Source organism: Vicugna pacos, chromosome 26, assembly GCF_048564905.1.
Source record: "Vicugna pacos chromosome 26, VicPac4, whole genome shotgun sequence".
Taxonomy (NCBI): Eukaryota; Metazoa; Chordata; class Mammalia; order Artiodactyla; family Camelidae; genus Vicugna; species Vicugna pacos.
Window position 1 is genome coordinate 14,754,871 of NC_133012.1, and position 19,196 is coordinate 14,774,066.

Below are 19,196 nucleotides of genomic sequence, written 5' to 3' on the forward strand. Positions count from 1 at the left end.
GCTTTGTGTTGGCACTTCCTATACGCCAGCTTATTTAAGAGTCCAAATAAATCTGCTGGGTTGGTGTTATTCCCATTTTATTGGAAAGGAAACTGAAAGTCTGAGATGTAACTATTAGAGCTAAGGTTTCACCTCGTATCTCATTAGCATATAAAACTTCCAGTCTTTCCAAGTCACTTCAGCAGGCACTTGAAAATGTGAGTGGAATACCAAAATTCTGACTTCCCTTGTTGTTTTATCATAATAAAACTATAGTATAATGGATAGAATTACCAGCTACCGTAAATACACTGAAAACAGACACTCATCTTAGAGAAGTAGTCAGTCATCTGAAGAAAACTTCAGAGGATTGTCTCCAGATAGTCGAATAAATAATTTCACATGAGACTAAACTCTATTGCTTCATATTTAAATAATGAGCTTTTTTTTTCTTTTTTTGGCCAATATTTCAGAATATTTTTTTTCTTCCTTTCTTATCTGTGCTTTAGACTAGAAATCCCTAGCAGTATAAACAAGAATGAATAAAAGCCATGGGGAAAAAAGTATTTCACTTGTGAGACCAGGCCTTCAAGTGAATGGCATCTTAAGACAATGGTCTCCAACTGCGGGTTTACCATCTAGGTTTGGAACCTCAGTGGAGAAACAGCACTGAAGTCCATGGCAAGTCTTCACATTCAGAAAAGGCACAGAGCCGGGGTACAACTTACTCACTTTCCTACCACGGATTGTATTTTCCCAAATCGTATTCATTTCCCTGGAACTAAGGTATGTCTATTACTGCTGCTGTTCTGGATTTGGTTTCCTTTAAAAGTTTACTTTAAGATATAAGAGATTAGAAAGCTAGACTCCTGGCCTTGTTTCTTAAAGATATAAACATGAATGCAGACTTGTTAATTCCTTGGATAATTTAAGCTATAAAATAACTCATCTTGTGAGGGGAGGGTATAGCTCAGTGGTAGAGCATGTACTTAGCATGCACGAGGTCCTGGGTTCAATCCCCAGTACTGCCATGAAATAAATAAATAAATTATACATAAATAAATAAATACAGAATTATCTCTCCCCACCCCGAAAAAGAAAAAAAAAACTCATGTTGATGAAAGGTATTTTAGTATATTTTTTTCTTTTTGGATCGTACTATTCAGCTAGTCCATGTTTATTCGATCGTCTCGACAACCAGCAAACTAAATTTCAAAGGCACATCCTAAAAATTTAAATCACCTGCCCACCATTATTTCTAAAACCGAAGCATTTTTTAGCCATCTACCAGGGGAGTTAGGCACCGTGCGTCAGAACTGTACACCTTCTATAAGGACTGCAGCTGTCCATGTCATGGATGCTAACAGTGATCTGAGGTGTTTGGTACAATTACGTATTTAAAATAAATGGCCTTTCATACTATGGATCTGTCCCCACACACCACTGTGGAAACTCAGATTCGCAGGTTAGTCTTGCTAAACAGTTAACTGATTCATTTGATTCTCCAGTGACTAAGAGCTGGGGATTTTTTTCTTTTTCCCTTCTCTGGGAAAAAAACATCTACCTTATTGATGTTGAAAACATTTCACTTTAGGAAGTAAATTGTACAGTGTGCTGTATCTGCACTGTCTGAAATCTGAAAGTGTAGTAGAAATGGAAAATTGGAAAATTCCAATGATCTATCTGGTGGTGGTAGATTACAGATGTTTTCCATTTCCTTTGTTTCTTCTATTCAAACCTTTAAGGTACAAATTAAAAACTGGTGCCCAGGGGCTGAAACTGGGTGCAGAAACTTTCGACATCACATACTCTTTTGTCTTGTGACTGCCCTCTTCATGAAATTAAATTACCTTTCTGGCCTCTAAAAACTGCGTCCCTGCTTAAGTTCATCTCTTAAATCTGATATAATTGATTCATTTAGGTAAAGGAGTAAAGAAAATAATTGTGACCTGTTACTCATTCTATTTATGTGTTTAGCACAATGCCTGACACATGGTTATTACTCAATAAATTGTAGCATAATAATACTTAACAATATCTTTTGTGAATTTAAGAAGTCTGTCTTATCTTGTTTAGTCTTCGGATATAATTTGACACACTCTACTATTTTATCATTATACCTGATTATCTGGCAATGCTCCTATTTTATCTCTATAATTTTGCACACAATTTCCTATTGCCCACAGCTATCTAGAAGAGTAACATAAAATTGAGATGGTTAAATCTTTTTTTGGTCCACATCAACTTTAGCGACACCAATTATTTATCGGATATAGCCAGTAGAATAAATAGATAGGAAAGACTGACTCTGAAATTCTAGTTTACATATATATGGCTACTTTCTTCTAACCTGTCATTCAGAATTGAAGCATATGTGTAATTATATGTAAAACCTATTATTAGGTGCCAATTTAGAGGAAAAAAAGGAGGCGGTAAACATACCGTGGGTAAACATTCAAATATTTTACCTCTTGAGGATTTTCTTCCTAGCTCTTTCAATACATTCAGAGAACAGGTGACTGAGTCATCCAGAAGAAAATACACAAAATACATGCTGCGAAAAAATTATACACTTCAACCTCGAACAGAGAGGGAAGTAACATTTCTCTTCCCTTCTTTCCCATCATGCTCCTTCAAGGAGAAGGCGTGATTAGTAGGGACAGAGAGCCTATGTAATTGCTTCTTTCCCTTTCAAAGCTCTTCACCGTCCTTGCAGAACACAGGTGCTCCGTCATGGACTAAGGATACACCTCATTCCTGTGGGACGTGACTGGGAGACAGGTGCAGAAGCTGGCGGCCTCCTCTCCAGTTCCACAGAAGAGAGGATGAGGGAGGACATGGGATTGCCCAGATGCCCACAAGGCTCGGTCATGTCAACCAAGTTTTCCAGGAAGTCATCCCTTGTCACCAATTCCCTATTTCTCTTGTTCTACCTTTACCAATCACTTTGCCTTATTTTCCTCTGCATTACATTCTCCAACTAACAGACTGACTCTAAATATTCAGACATTAAAGGCTGCCTAAGAGCATATGTCTTTTGATTTTTAAATACCTCTCTTTTCAGTTCTACTTTCTAGCAAAGGACTTTAAAGAAATCCTATATCCTATCCTGTATGTTCCTGTCTCTACTTGACTGTATATATTGGAGAATGATGCCTGCATTTCATTAAAAAAAAAATTACCTTGTCCAAAATGAGCATCCTTATGCACAGTCTGAACACCTTGGTATCCCAAACTCCTACAGATGACCTGTCCAACACGCAATTCCCAGCGGTCGTCACAAATGGTACCCCACTGGCCATCATGGAAAATTTCCACTCTGCCTTCATGAGGGCCACTACCACCAACGAGTCGAACTGTCTTAGCTAATGCTGCAACAGAAACAAAGAGAGGTTAATTATATCTATCTATATAGTTAATTGCATATATATATCTTTATGATGCTTTTTGTTTAAAAACAAGCATTTTAGCACATTTTTCCCATTAAGTTCAACCATTCGAATAAATATTAAACTTTCTAGCACCACCTGTTGGTAAAGAGTTTAACTGCAAACATTGCATTGGTCAAATCTGAAAAGTAAAATCTATTCTTTCTGTTTTGACATTAATATAGGTAATATCTATGAGAACACTTCAACGATTACGTTCCGGTGACTTTAAAATTTAACAGCTACAAGTCTGTTATCATTACAGAGATTTTTTCATACTATTTTAAAAAAATGTAACAAAGTGATTGTTTTCTTGACACACTAACACAAAAACTGGAACACACGTCCAATGATATAGGTTAGAGAGAATGTATTTCATTGTATTCTAAACACAAAAATAGATGAACAAACATCCTATCCTTTACCAAGAAAAACAAGGTAACTATAGTGACAACATTAATTTAGAAATAGCAAGGATATTCCTTGCAATAAGTCCCCTGGATTTTGCCCCAAAGTGTTTTTCTTGTTTTGAAAAAGGTTTAATAAAATAGAAATCAGACAATTTTTGTGTATTTTGAGAAATCACTAGAGCAGTAAACTCTGGGAAGATGTATACCATGTCCACAATATTAAAAGTAATTTTGTTCTGCAATTGCCTAAGTAATCAACATTGCCATATATAAAGGAAACCTTTATAAAATCTTGAACATATGCAGCCATGAACATAAATATGAAATGGCTCTTTCCCATTTTTAAAACCAACATATACATTTTGAACCTAAGGACAGATAAATAAAGCCTGTCTGGAGTATTAGAAAAAAATTTCACTTTGAGATAGAAAATTTCTTTCAACAGCCTGTACCATTCTAGACTGAGTGGGTTAAACATTCCTTTCTCACAGTCTGGAAGCTGGAAAGTTCAAGAGCAAGGTGCTGGCATCAGGTGGTGTTGATGCTGTTGGTCCAGGGACCACACTCTAAGAATCGCTATCCCTATCTGACGTTATTCGCCGTATTTAAGAGAGAAGGCATGTTACGTGAGAAACAGCTGCTGATGCTTGCATGCAACACTTTGGCTTCATTTATTCCAAGGAGAATGGCTTGCAGATTTCTTCCAGATCCCCTGTCCCTGTGGGATTTTGAGGGAGACTGAATCCCTCTATTTGAATCCTTTAGGGCCAAATATGTTTGGGCATGCCTGTACTTACCTGTCACCTAAATATTTTCACTTATAAATCAGCTATTGATAGCTGACCACACTTTGCTGATCCTTGACCATCTCTGAACTAATAGAATGGAATGAGGCAGGTCAACAGACTCCAATGTCAGCATCACATTCAACTACTCTGTTTCGGTGATGGAGAGAAGTTCATTTTTTCAGCCTTAATCATAGCATTTTCTCTACAAGACTGCAGATTACAATTTCCTCCAAGTTTAGCCAACTCATCCTTATGTGAATGGAAATAATGCCAATGGTTTCTCTGGCATCAAGCTAATATATTTAGTCAGGCAGATTTTTTTTTTCCATTGGGGAATTTTTGTCTTTTTACTTAAAGATTTCAGAAGAGAATAATTTTTATGTATTTTTTTTTTTCTGGGTTGCTGTCTCAATTCTCCTCTTAACTTTATTGAGGTAGACTTTTTCCAGACTCACATCAGGTAAACACAGATAAACCCTGACTATATGCCCACTGAATGACTCTCTGTTTTAGTTATTACTTTATAATCGGCTGAAGACAGAAACACAAATCAAAACAGAAAAGATGCTGTATGTCAAAGACCACAGGGTTCCTTGTGGGTCACAGGGGAGAGACTGTAGTTAGGCGTCCAGAGCAACTGAGCCAAGGCTCGAAATTGCCCAGGATTCTCTTCCTAACTTTTATCCAAGAATCTCTCTCTTAAGTTGCTTCATTCTTATCTTTGATTGCGAGCTGGGTATCTCTGTTCCCCAGTCCTCTTGACAGAACATGTCTGATTACAACACTTAAACCTACATTTTACAGTCTCTTCCTTAATGACAGTTCTAAAATATTTGGGCCAGATGCTTGAGCCAAAGACAGTGTCAGTTGCATCAAATAGCATTAATGGTGGTGGTGGGGCACATTTCCTTGTTGAAGGTGAGGTTCTGTGTTTTTGTTTGTTTGTTTTTTTTGAAGTCTTTGTCTTTGAGCAAAGACAATAAGTCCAGTTCATAAAAGACATTTTCATAATCTTGGTGTATTTATAAATATTGATTATATGTTTAGCTTGTGTTCTTTTTCATTAATCTGATGGTAGGGTATAACTGAAATTAAAAATCCAAGAGTCAGATAATCTGGATTTTAGTTCTGCCTCTGACACTGTTTGTGTGATCTTCTTTAAACCATTCAACAACTCTAGGACCAAATTTTCCAGCTGTTAAAAATACAAAATGATACCTGCTTCACTTAAACGCATCTAAGCACAACTTCTTTGTACCAGGTATTTCATTTTTGGTTCCAGGAATTATTTGAATAAAGCAGGTATCCTGTCCTCAAGATTCAAGTATTTTTGAGGTTATTATGAAGGTTAGAGAAATAGCTCATTCTTTAAAATGAAGTACAAATGTAAAGTTTTTACATTTACAATGTAAAAGGTTTACATTTTGTGGTGGAAGCATTAGGAGAAATATATTATCTCGACATTAATACCTTACTTACTAATTTTTTTTTTTACTACTTCCCTATTTAATGCTTGTCTTTCTCAAAGAGATGTTCTTAACCAAGGAGGATAAACTTTTGCAGACAGACAAAACCTACCGTAGGGGTTCAGATGTGAGTGTATTTGACTTCTGTTATTTCCAAACGTGATTAAATCTCGAAGAGATGACTAGTAATGAGCAAAGGATAGCCCATAAGCCCATCCCAGCTTGCTGTCTATTTTGTAAATAATAGCGGAATGCAGCCATACTCATTAGTTTAAATACTGTCTGGGGCTGCTTTCAGGCAGTGACAAAGGCAGAGCTGAACAGCGTGACAGACCTTCTGGCATGCAAACCAACAATATTTCCTAGCTGGTCCTTTACAGAAAAACTTGCTAACTCCTGGAATAACTGAAAACACAAGAGTAGACTGACAAAGGATTTCAGTAGGGAAAATCTTGCTAGAACAAATAAGGTCGTGATTAATCTCTAACTTCTCCAGTTTAACCCTTTGAAAGCCTCTCCTCTACTTGCTCCCTTTACTCCAGTTGTATCACTACTCACATTTCCTGTATAAGCCTTGCTCTCCTTGGTTCCTGGGGCATCGGACTGGAATGTTCCCTCCAGCCTCTGTACCTTCCCCTCCCCCCACTTCCATTTCTTCACCCTCCAGATTTGGCCCCGTAACCCTCCTCAAGCTAGCACAGCACTGCTGACCTACAAAGCAACGTGAACTAGGGGACGTCTCCCCTAGACTGGGATCCTCACAGTGATCTTTTCAATACCTGACCAACTGTCACCTGATGAAGAGTTATGGTATGAATGAAGGGACAAATGGATTTTGAGCTCTTTGGGATATGGAAACTGGACTACTTGAGTGGATTAAATTGGCAAATCCTGAAAATAGCAAACACTAAATAAAAGAAATAGAATTTTGTACTTCATCAGCCTCTAGAGAGATTTTAGTTTCTATGTGTAAAAGCAGTAAAGGAAATTCTGAAGGAAAGGTTGATTTAACTGAGATAAACCTCAGTCCTATTATGGGACAAAAAGACACTGTTGTCTCCTGAGAGACCCCCGAGGTGGAAGGGTCTGATCAGAAGCCTCGCCTATTCCAAAGCCTGATTTTGTAGGTTTAGAGGCTTTATCATTTAGTGGCAGACTAATGTTAAACAGAATCTTGGGACTAAATGTCAATTCAATTTACAACCAGAAATGTAATTGCCTCAAAACCAGGAATATTTTTAACTACTTGACAAGGCCATTTTCTCTCTGTGGGCAATCAGCACAAGAAGTCAGATCACCACCAGTGAATTACTCCTTTAATTAATTAATTAATTTACAATGAGACATAGCAGTGAGATTTCGCCTCTGGGACTGGACAAGGCTCTTTGGTTAATACATTTTTCTTTACATATGTTACTATGTTCCCTCGGGTCAGGTGATTTGACATCTCTTTGCTCTGATTGACTGTAGTTTAACTTTTGAAAGGCAATCTTACTATTCTTATTTTCTGGGTTGGGAGGGAACAGTAGAGGACTGATAATTTCTGTATCTTTTAAAAAGTCTGTATGTAAAATAAAAACAATATATTAAATATTCATTATACAAATAGCTCATTCAGATTTCTATGACCTTAAGATATCCAACAAAAAATTAAAGAGCAGATAATTTACAAAAGAAGGTTTTCTAACCTAATCTGAGAAAATAACTTCAAATATAGTGAAAGTTAACAAGTTCAGTGGTTATTATTGTTTTGTTTATTGAAGGCTCATTTTTAAAGGAGGGAGTAAAACAAAGATATTAAATATCTCAGGATAGAGGAATAGCCGAACTAATTATAGTATATACTCTTAGATTTAGAGGCATTCAACATAACTATCAAAAAATCATTTAGAAAATGGAAGATGATAATATAGTATTAAGTGGCTATATTAAGATTAATATTTTAATTATAAAAAAATTTGATATATAAAAAGATTGGAAGTATCCAATCATATTGACAGTAATACACTTATTTTGTATATGGGACAGAATCCGAATACACAATCTTTTTCTTATTTTCTGTCGTTATGCTATTTTTAAAACTAAGATTAATTTAATTAAAATAAGTGGTGGCCAGATAATCACTAACATCCCTACTGTTGTAAAGGGTTTATGACTAAAATAAAGCTGAAATTCATAAAACCAAGGGAAAGAACAAGTTCAGAGTGAGAGATCTAGCACATTGCCATTTACATAAAATTACACACAAAACCATTTATTGTTTATGCATACGTACATATGTAGTAAATGCATAGAAACATGAATGGAAAGAAACATGTAAACTCCCTGATAAAAGCAAGGAAGGCAGAACAGCCTAAATGTCCATCAACAGATGACTGGATAAAGATGTGGTATATTTATACAATGGAATACTATTCAGCCATAAAAACCAACAACTTAACGCCATTTGCAGTAACATGGATGGACCTGGAGAATGTCATTCCAAGTGAAGTAAGCCAGAAAGAGAAAGAAAAATACCATATGAGATCGCTTATATGTGGAATCTAAAAAAAAAAAAAAGAAAAAGAAAAAACATAAATACAAAATAGAAACAGACTCACAGACATAGACTAGAAACTTATAGTTGCCAAGGGGGCAGAGGGTAGGAAGGGACAGACTGGGATTTCAAAATGTAGAATAGATAAACAAGATTATACTGTATAGCACAGGGAAATATATACAAGATCTTGTGGTAGCTCACAGTGAAAAAAAAAGTGACAATGAATATACGTATGTTCATGTATAACTGAAAAATTGTGCTCTACACTGGAATTTGACACAACATTGTAAAATGACTAAAACTCAAAAAAAATGTTAAAAGAAAAAAAGCAATGTAGGCAGGGTTAAGTGCAGCTTCAAAATCAGTTTACATATTTCCTAAAAAACATATACATAGAATCAATGTGGTAAAATGACAGCATCTCTCAAATCCAGGTGATGTGTACATGACTATTTATTAGCTGTTTGTTGTAAATGTTCTTCCTTATTTTCTTTATATTTGAAGTATATTATAAAGAAAACATGTTCCCAGGGATGCTGATGGGGCCACACACAAGTCCTAAATAAATTATAAAAATGCATACACAAATCTTTCCTTAAAAATTAGGAAATACTACATAGCTACTAACCCCAATTAGACAAAATTCTAACTTGAAGATGTGAACTCTTGAAGCTTTTTGGCTTGTATCCATCACTGCTACTGGAGCAGAAGTAAAGAACTGAGGTTAAAATGACTTTTGAGGATGTAGTTATTTCATGCCAATTATTATCATATTGTTTACCTCATGATCAGGTTTTTTTTAGTATTATTTATTAGAATTAGGATTTACAATTAATTATTACTCTATGGTGATTATTATGTTTGAGCTCCAAATGTAACAAAAAAATTTAAAAAAAAATCCTGGTTCCAAGTTGACCTGAAAGTTCTTGCAATATGGCAAAAATCCTCTAGGAAGCAAAGTGATTTTTCATGTAAGATAATTAACTTAATGAGGTATTTAGCTATAAAATGCACCACCTGTATCAGATGTTTGGAGAAACAGGTTGAATTTCTTAGAAAAACAATGCAACAGATTTTTGAATCTTACTGTGGAAGTCAAAGGAGACAAGTATTTTGGATATCCTGAGATAGAGTAAAGTGGAGAAACTAGAGGGAGAAGATGTCAGTGGCCAGAGGGGAGAGGCGGAGGAGAGTGGCCGGTGAGGAAAATCTGGCGTCTAAGCCAGCTGGGAATTTCAACGCAGCGAAGTCTAAGGTTTAACTTTAAGTTGTAGACTCCTCTGCTTAGATTTTCCTGTTTTACGTAAATCTTCAGTAAAATTCTATTAGATCCCCAGGTGGAGCGAGGGACCTTTCCCAAGTGAAGGGAGAGAAGTGGGGCTCATTGTTGGAACGAGTCACGTAGGGGGAAAGCCACAGCCAAACATGCTGAGGCAGGCTAGTTTCCGAGGGCTACTACAATAAATGGTCACGTATTGTGCAGCTTAAAACAACAGAAATTTATCCTCTTACAGTTCCGGAGGCCAAAAGCCTGAAATCAAGATGGTAGCAGGGCCATGTTTTCTTTGAAGGTTGTAGGGAGAAATTCTTCCTCACCTTTTCCTAGCTTCTAGTGGTTCCTGGCAAGCCTTAGTGTCCTTCAACTTGTAACTGCATCACCCTGACCTCTGCTCTGTCTCCACATGGCCTTCACCATTTCTCTGTGCCACCTCCTCTTATTAAGATGCCAATCATTAGCAACAGGGCCCACCTGAATCCAACATGACCTCGTCTTAGCCTAACTACACCTGCAAAGACCCTGCTTCCAAATGAGGGCACATTCTGAGGCTTCAGGTGAACACGAATTTCTAGAAACCCTATGAAACCTACTATCTCAGTGGTGGCAGGGATCTGAATGAGGAGACATGGAGGAATATAATTTTTCTGTATTTTCATCAAACTACTTTAGACAGGAGGCACTGGAATTGCCTTGGAACATGAGACTGGTTGGTGCTCAATTTTATTTCAATATTAAAGAACTGACGCCCAAGATTTAAGGATGCAGAATAGCTGGGTGGGAGATATTTGGTTACATTGGAAATGAGTGATTTAGCAGAGGTCAATCACGATGACACTGAACACCCATGGTTCAGTGGCTCAATAACTAAAACAGAGACTGAGAGTTTGTGGCATCAAAATAAACTGTACTAAACTCAGATGATACTGAGTAAACATAACTTAATTATCAGTAAGAGTAAATTAGTTCCACATATGAAAATTCAAAAGTAGCAGAAGGCTATATGTCCTGTATTTAATTTCTCAGTTTGTAAACTGAATCACCAGATAGGACTTTAAAATAATCTTGCTAAAATAAGTGACAAATATTTAAGATGAAGGAAGAACTTGGTATTTAAAAAGAATCCCTCGCTGGTTGTACAGATTCCCACAGGGATGGGTAAGAATAAGTGTATGGGGGGAAAGGTGGGGATGTGCTTGGCATGCACGAGGTCGTGGGTTCAATCCCCAGGACCTCGATTAAATACTTAAAAATTAAACCTAATTACTTCCCCCCTCCCCCAAACCTGAAAAGACGAGTGGGACAAGAAAAGCAGAACACAGTTGTGAGTGTAATTTTAAGTTCTCTTCTGAGTGTCATGAGCCACCACTTCTACCACTGGATTTTTAAATTGCCAATTAAATAAAAATGTCTGCATTTCACAGAGCACATTGTTTTCTCCAAGGGACAGAGTTCATATATTGAGATATTTATTATCATTCAGAGAAATCTTGTTATTATTTAATATTTCACTTCTAAGGGAGTCTTAGTTTCCAGAGTTACTTAGGAGAATGTTTAAAAAATGAATAAAGGGATATTTCATTTACCTATCTATAGTGTCTTTAAATTTTTGCTCTTCATTTAAAAACCCAGGGCATCCAAATAATCAAGTTACTCATTAAGATCTGGAACAGAGCTACTTTAGAAAATTCACATTATATAAGAGCATAAATTACATTACCATTCTTTCTAATTTCTGAAAATGGAGGTCTTAGCTCAGACCTCCTAAGAGCCCTCTCGTCTCCCTTTAAGAGGGGTTGTGACATTGATAAGTGATTTAAGCTCTTTGAGCCTTCATCCGCCCATTTATAAAATAAATAAGGTAACATCTACCTGCTAGGATTCAGCTTTCAAATATGACAGTACGTGAAAAAATGTATTTTAAACTGTAAAGTATTACATAAATGGTAGTAACAGAACTATTAATCACCTTTTATTTTGAAAGTTATTCTGGGAACCCGTGAAATCATAGACTGTAGAGGATTTGAGCTGTGGACCTTGTAAAGAAAAATGTCCCAAATTTGGCCAACTAAACTTTAATCTGTCCGGTTATTGGCAGGGCCGACAACTCAGTCCAGAGTCTCTGACTTTGAAGAGAAAACAATTTTCCAAAATCATTCAGTGTTTGCACCTTGAACTGGACTGGAAGGTGGACTGAAAGACAACATGCATTCTCCTCGGAAAGAGGTGTGTTGGGTCTCTCTATTCCGCCTGAATCCTGCACACAGGTGGATGAATTTCAAATTTTACTGGTGCAAAAGACCTGGCTGGAACTGTGTTGATTTTTTTTCCCTTCTCATTAGCTCTGGTGAGAGTCAGGCTGCCAAGTCAGTTGGGACAAGTCCTTAACAGGACAAGTGTTCACCACTAGATTCATTAATGATTTAAATCTCGACTTCAATTTATAAGACATTTGTGTTACACACACTATTGAGGAACACATCCGTTGTGTTAATGGAATGCTATGCGTTTTTAGCAACAACTTGTGGAACCGTATAGAGCTTGAAACACCACCTGACTGCCACAGATGAGCACCATTTGTCTAAGGTTAGCTTGAGCCACCGCTGTTCAGGGACACGCTGCTCTGCTGAAGCACAGCTGGGGCCACTGAGTAAAGTCCAGAGAGGAGGCAAAGAAGACACACAAGGAAAGAAGAGGGACATCAGAGCAGCCATAATATATTGAAAAATAATTAAAATCAAGCCAGTTCCTGAAATTAAGATAGCATATTAAGAGGTCGTTCCTTCCCCTGATGCACTCTTAGTATGATAATGGAAGCTTTGGGAACATTCCAGAAAGACTGTGTCTCTGAGTTACTGTAGCTGGAGGAGAGATTGGATGCAATTGCTGGAGTGGGCTTGAAGGAAGAAACAAGCAAATGAAGATTAATCAAGAATGCTTTTATGGAATTTTGACCTCATGGAGTTCCTACTATAACAACTATTATCTCCTGAAGGTCTTCAAATGACTTGGCCCATTCCAGAAAACCAAACTGCTCATTACAGATCTCTTTGTCTCTCTTCCTTCTTTCTCTCTCCACACTCTCCGTATGACATATTTGTGGTATCTATATATAAAAATATACAAAACTAGTGTGGGAGTGTGGGATGGAGCCACAGTTACAAACGGGGACTCGACATCAATCCACCCAGCTTTGTGTTTCTATTCTGCCACGTGGTGGTGAGCTTCAGCTTCTCATCTATAAAATGGGAAGTGATAACAAGACCTACCTCCAAGGCTCCTCTGAGGGTCAGACGAGATCATGCATGAAAGCTTGTGGTGCAGAGCAAATGTTCTCTAAATGTTCATTATTCTAGGTATCTTGTGGTTGGAGAAGAAGCGTTTACTTTGGTCAGCTGAATGCTTCGAGAAAGACTGGAATTTATTTAAGACTGTGCTGAGTCCTCAATAGTAACCGAATGAAAGACAAAGGGAGACTTCATATCATGGAATGAGTTTCAAGATGAGACATTTGCTCAAAATTCACATCCTAGTTATAGTCTTATTGGGCCAAAAACACAGCAGAAAACACTTACAAAGGACACAGCAGAAATTGGTACATTTAGGACAGAGCTTCACACAAAATTCAATTGTGTGGCAGGAAATCTTCTGGGCTGTACACTTCCAAGTTAGGGTGAGACATAGCAGACAAACTGGCGAGGAGCATTAAGAGTTTGGTGCAGACTTGTTTTCTTTTTATTATACATTATTAAATTTGGTATAATTTGGGCATTTGAACTGGGCATTAAGCATCTACTTTTGTCTAAGGAAGACCTTCTCCCTTCATTTGGAAAGTTTGGGTTAGTATTCCACACTTATGCATCTCTTTGCATTCTGGGGTGCCCAGGTAACTTGTGAACTGAATTCTCTGGAACTGTCTCCCATCCTGGGCCAACGTGGATCAAGCTCTGCTGGAAGGCAAGAGGGTTCCCAGGTGCTACCTGTCCCTCAGTGCAGAATGGGGTAGGAAGTCCTGTCAATCAAACCATGTACAAGGAGATCCAACTAATTTCCAGACGTTTGCATTAACTGGCTAGTCAGCCTGGCTGGTCTGCTAATATTGAGGACTGATTCCTCTCTGCCCCTTCATTCCTGGAGACTGGTGTCAGCAGGCGCAGACCCAGGGTACAACTGACAACTCTTAATATGTTTCAACCCTTCTTGGAACTTTCTCTTCATCAGTGTCTTGGGCTCAGGCTTTGTTCCTCAGAGCCTGGAATTCCTGTTTTATCAGCCTGACATTTTGTTTTGATCTCTGTTGACAGCTTCCGGTCTCTGGCATACACTCTGTTTAGTCGCTCCTTTTATTTATAACTTAGGCTCTTTTGCTTGGCTCAGATAAACTGATTTGTGATCCGGTCACATTTGCGTTGCTTTATCTAATGGATAATCTTATCTGACTCTCCAGCATCTCTCTTTCAGTCCATGGCATTTCTTTGGCTTCTTGCATTCTCATTCTGCTCTCACTTCTGTTCTGATTACAGATGGAAAATGTCTGCATTATACCAGCGAGGGAGAATGGTTTCAGTTCAGAGAGATCACTGTGAACCACACCTCACATATTGAAACCACTTTGTGATTTTCCAGACCAGCTGCGTACACACAGTACCTTATGTGACCCTCACAACACAGACATTATTTACATGGGAGGAAACACAAGTGGGGAGGCCCACTTAGGGACACTATTAGAACAATACTGGAAACTCAGTGCTGTGAACCCTGAGGGCTACGTGTTAGACCGTGAAAGAAAGGGCGGTTGTGCAAGTTCAAACTGTTGATGAATAGATTTCAAAACTAACATGGAATCCCTGGTTTTTCCTTTTTTGGTTTGCCTTTTCTTACTTTTTCTCCTTTCTCATTTTCAGCCCTTTCTTCACCTACACAAAACATCTCCAGTTCTACTGAAATATTTCTTTTTCTCCAGGACCTATACTGGATCTTTAAAGAATAAAATACAAAGAGTTGTGTGGGGGTTTTGTTTGTTTGTTTTGACAGTTTTTATTTATTTACACAACTAGCATACTTAGAAACTTTTTTTTCACATGTGCTTTTTTACCTAGGATATTGAACAAAGCAATGTGGCAAAAAGAGCTTTTCAGAATAAAAAAAAAATTTCAGAATTATTATTTATGATCAAAACATTCTTGCTTGAAATGGCCAGGTAACTTAAAGAAACAAGCTTTGGGTGGTTTTTTTTTTTTTGGCTCAAATGTGTTGAATGAACGGCCCCAACTCCGGTTCACCTCACTCTGAAACTTGAACAAAATATGCTGTAATTTGGAGAATAAGAATACAAGAAGGTAAACCAAGTCAATCAAAGTCAGTTTACCTTCTTAAAATTCTAAGGAATTTAAAAATCTTGATCTCCTCTGAACACTAGTGGAGCCCTGTCCTTCCCCCAACACAGCTCTGCTATTGTCTAATTGCTTGTTTCCATGTCTGTCTTGTGGGGACAATTATCTCCCTAAGACCAGAGACAAGAGCTATCTTATTAGCTGTTAAGTCCAGCTCTAGGAGGTACACAATAAATGTATACTGAATGAACAAATGGATTCTTGTGTGGCATCCCTATCTCTGGTTGAGACCAGTGTTTCTGAGTACAAAGAACCCACGTATAATCAGTAGCCATGAGATTTCTCCTAAAACGCAACGGGTTAAGTTGGATTCAGGAGACACTAGCTGAGTGGCCGGCAGAGGCTCCTGCATGGGTAGGAGCAGCCAGCCAGTCAGAACACGGGAGGCGTCCTGGCAAGGGGATGGGATTGACGGGGGGGTGGGTAAGAGAGTGGGGAGAAGTCTGAGCAGGGAAGCAGAGGCCCCAAGAGCACCAAGGACCAGGCGAGGAAGCCATGCAGAAACCAGGCACCACATGGGAGCCAAGGTTGTTTGGAGGAGCCACAAAGGGATCTTGGAGTCAGTTGTGCTGATGACTTGTCCAGAGATGAAGGGCCTTTTAATGAGATGGTAGCACATGGTGTCCCGCCCAACTCACCTGATCTTAAAAGGGGCCTGCCCTAATATGATCAGGGAGTTATTCTGGTCCTGACACATATATAAAAAAAGGAAATCAATGGTTATTTTCATTACATAAATCACACCTGAAAAACATTAAAAAGATGTGTAGCAAAATAATTCGATATAAATTTTCATATAACAGAATTCACTGAAGATGTGGGGAATCAGGCACTATCATACAGAATACCTTGGTATCACCTTTTTGGAGCCATTTGCAAGAATCCTTCAAATTGTAAAATGCATGTCACCTCTGAACTATTGATTCTACTAACAGCAAATTCTCCTATTAAAAAACATTCTCCCCAAATCATGTACGAGAATGCTGAATGTGGCACTGTTTCTTAGAGCCAAACCAAAGTGAACAAAAAGCATCAAGTGTCATGACTAGGGGACTGAATGTTATATTATGGTTATCATGGTAGAGCTGTATAATGGAACAGTGAGTAGCCATTGAGAGAATAGAGGAAGAGCCGTATATACTGAAGTGGCAGATGACTGGTAAATTAAGGCAAAAACAGAACATACTGATTCTTTGTCTTTCTGAAACATCATGGAATGATACACTCTCAGTGGAATCTGGAGGCTTTAGACACTTATACAGAGAAATCTCTCTCATAATGCTTTCTCAAAGAAAGCAAGCACATATACTTCAAAACAGCCATGAAAATACCTGTAACTGAGAATGTTTCTGAACATAATTTTTTAAAAATGTACAAAGCATCTGATAACCTCAGGGAACAAGACAGCATGGATGTCGGATTAACAGTCTGCAAAATAAAAGCATCCCACGCTTGACCAGAGTCAAGGTTAAGAAGCTGAGAGCAAGTCTCAGGAAAAGGAGACAAGGAGATAAAGAAGAACCAAAGATGAAGATAAAGGCAGAGAGAAACATGCAGGTAGGGAAGAGTGTTGCCCTGAAGCTCAAATGAAGATAAAGGGAGTGACAAGGAGAAAGGAGAGAAACAGAATAAAAAGTTAACAGCAGACAAAACGGATCACTTTAAAGAGTAAATGGACCCAAAGGAGAAAGAGGAGGAAGACTTCCTGTTGTTTCTATTATCTTAACTGTAACAACACGATAGTCATGGAATAACACCGAAGCACTCTGGGGAAAGAATCATGGAAATGGTCCTAATGGTTGGTGTTCACAATGGTGACCCGAAGTTGCCTCAGTGTGGAATCCACATGCACTTGAGATTAAAATAATTATTTTTCCTAAGATAGAGAAACTGATACTGTATTTCTTAGACAATCATTACACCTGAAAACTGCTAGATTTGGGGGTTTACCAAAGGATTTGCCAAAATCTGTCTAAAACAGACTCTTGATGGGTAAACAGGATGATCACTGTGTCCGTGTATCAGCCAGTCCCACAGACAGACAGACAGACAGACACACACACACACACACACACATACACAGCTCCTACTGGAATATGGAGGAAGAACACTTGTTTTCTGAGAAATCAAGTGCAGACTCCTCATTGCTTTTCATAATCTTTTCATTATGTCGGGTAGATTTGGCCTAGACACACGACTACTGACTTAACGGCATTATGACTATAGAAGATATCGCATCTAATATTTCATTTTTAAAGGTCCAATTTACAGATTTTCTACACTGGAACATGAGGTCAGCATTCCATCCACAGAGATCCCTGCTGTGAAATCTATTCTGTTGCTGTTTTGAAGGTCTGGGATATCAAATACTACTTCTCAAGTTTTTATTAAAACAGAAACAAAATGAAAAAAAAAAAACACGCAGCTGTCAGAGAATGAGTCTGCTAGGGTTCTGAGAACGTCCAAATTCCTGTATGTGACTCTTCAGCTACCTCAGTTAGTAGGCAAGGAGGCTGTAATTGTTTTTATTTATAAGCTTAATTTTCCTTCAGCAGATTGAAATTGGCTTGAAAATGGAACAATTTTCTACGTAAATTTTTAGAAAGGTATGCTCATCATAAAAACTAAATACAAATGGGTAATGAGATTTAGAGTCGCTTAATTTAATCTACTTGCTTTGCTCCAATCGGCACCGTTTATTTGTAGGAAACTGGCTGACTTCTAGAGACGCTCTGTGGATTAACATCGAAGGTCTCAACAGACCACCATGACCACAGGCTTGTTGATTCCCAAGGCACACACGACAAACAAGAAAGTCAAGACTTACTTAGCGTGCTTCTACTCCCTTTTTCCCCCTTCTGGCCTTTCTGTCCAGGATTTCCTTAGAAAAAAAAAAAAAGGAAACAAATTCTTTTTATTTAAGGCAATTCACAACGCTGGTCTTAAATGAAGACAGTGTCACAAGGTCATCTAGATATCGAGGTGGAACAAAGTACAGATATGCAAACACAATGCTGCTGAGGAGGACGAGGAGGAGGATGATAGCTATCCATTTTAGAAGCCCTATTATGAACTTGGCATTTTCTGGGTCAGTCCTTTATATATGTATTCTCTTAGATTACGTACCAGGGCATTAAATGTTCCATTTTCCAAAACAGGCAAAACTGAGGCGTAAGCAGTTTGAGGCTTATTCAGGCTCATTTTCCCTCTCCTTCTTTGACTGTGCCTTCCCCACCTCTCCCAGGAAGCCTGATGTCTCCCATCTTACCCCAAAACTCACTTTTCTCTCCCCATTACAATTTGTCTATTGTGTTTCCTGTTTCTTTAGTGTGGCACATCCCAAAGACTGGGCTGTGAAGGGGTTTCTGGGAGAGCTGAGATCCGGACTCCCGCACTCCCGGGGGGAGCTAGGAAGGTCTGACTGGTGTCTAAACCTCTAGGTAGTTACTTCTGGCTTCGAGAAACCCCCTTCACATACTTAGAAGCGTGGTAGAGATGCTGCTTTATGTAGGGTCAAGTAAGCTTCAGATAAGCGTGGAAACATCGCTACGACCCTGCCCTTTGCCACTGTTTTACCCACAGTCCCGTTCGTGAAGGTGTGTCTGGAGGATCACCGCTTACTCCCAACAAGAGAGTTCAATGGTGACAGTTTCATCTCACGGGAGGGGTGCTGTTCTTGCTTCTCGATCTCTCTTCCACCAGTCCTCAGACACCTGCCATGCAAGTCATCACCTTCTTGGCATAAATGTTACGTCGTGCTCTAATTACCTGTCTCTTCTGTGGTTTATTCCTGCCCTCTTCCCTGACCACCCTGAGAGAAAGGCTGTGGGTTATGTATATAGATGGTTGTGAGAAACAGGCCGTTTTAATATTCCTAAAATTTCTGCCACCTGTTTCCTTTTTGTGTAGGCTTTCTT

General features: G+C 38.4%; 1 protein-coding gene across 10 annotated transcripts in view; it reads right to left on the reverse strand.

Moving 5' to 3' along the window:
- Positions 1 to 19,196, reverse strand: part of MSR1 (macrophage scavenger receptor 1) — a 250,059-nt gene that overhangs the window by 7,011 nt on the left and 223,852 nt on the right. For 9 of the 10 annotated variants that reach the window (XM_072950374.1, XM_072950378.1, XM_072950377.1 and 6 more), the window contains 2 exons: positions 18,107 to 18,160; positions 3,162 to 3,350 (listed from right to left, as the gene is read on the reverse strand). In XM_072950374.1, coding sequence (XP_072806475.1) covers positions 3,162 to 3,350; positions 18,107 to 18,160 — 243 coding nt within the window. Of the gene's footprint in view, positions 1 to 3,161; positions 3,351 to 14,878; positions 15,968 to 18,106; positions 18,161 to 19,196 lie in introns of those variants that run through there. The other variant, XM_072950382.1, reaches the window with a different exon arrangement.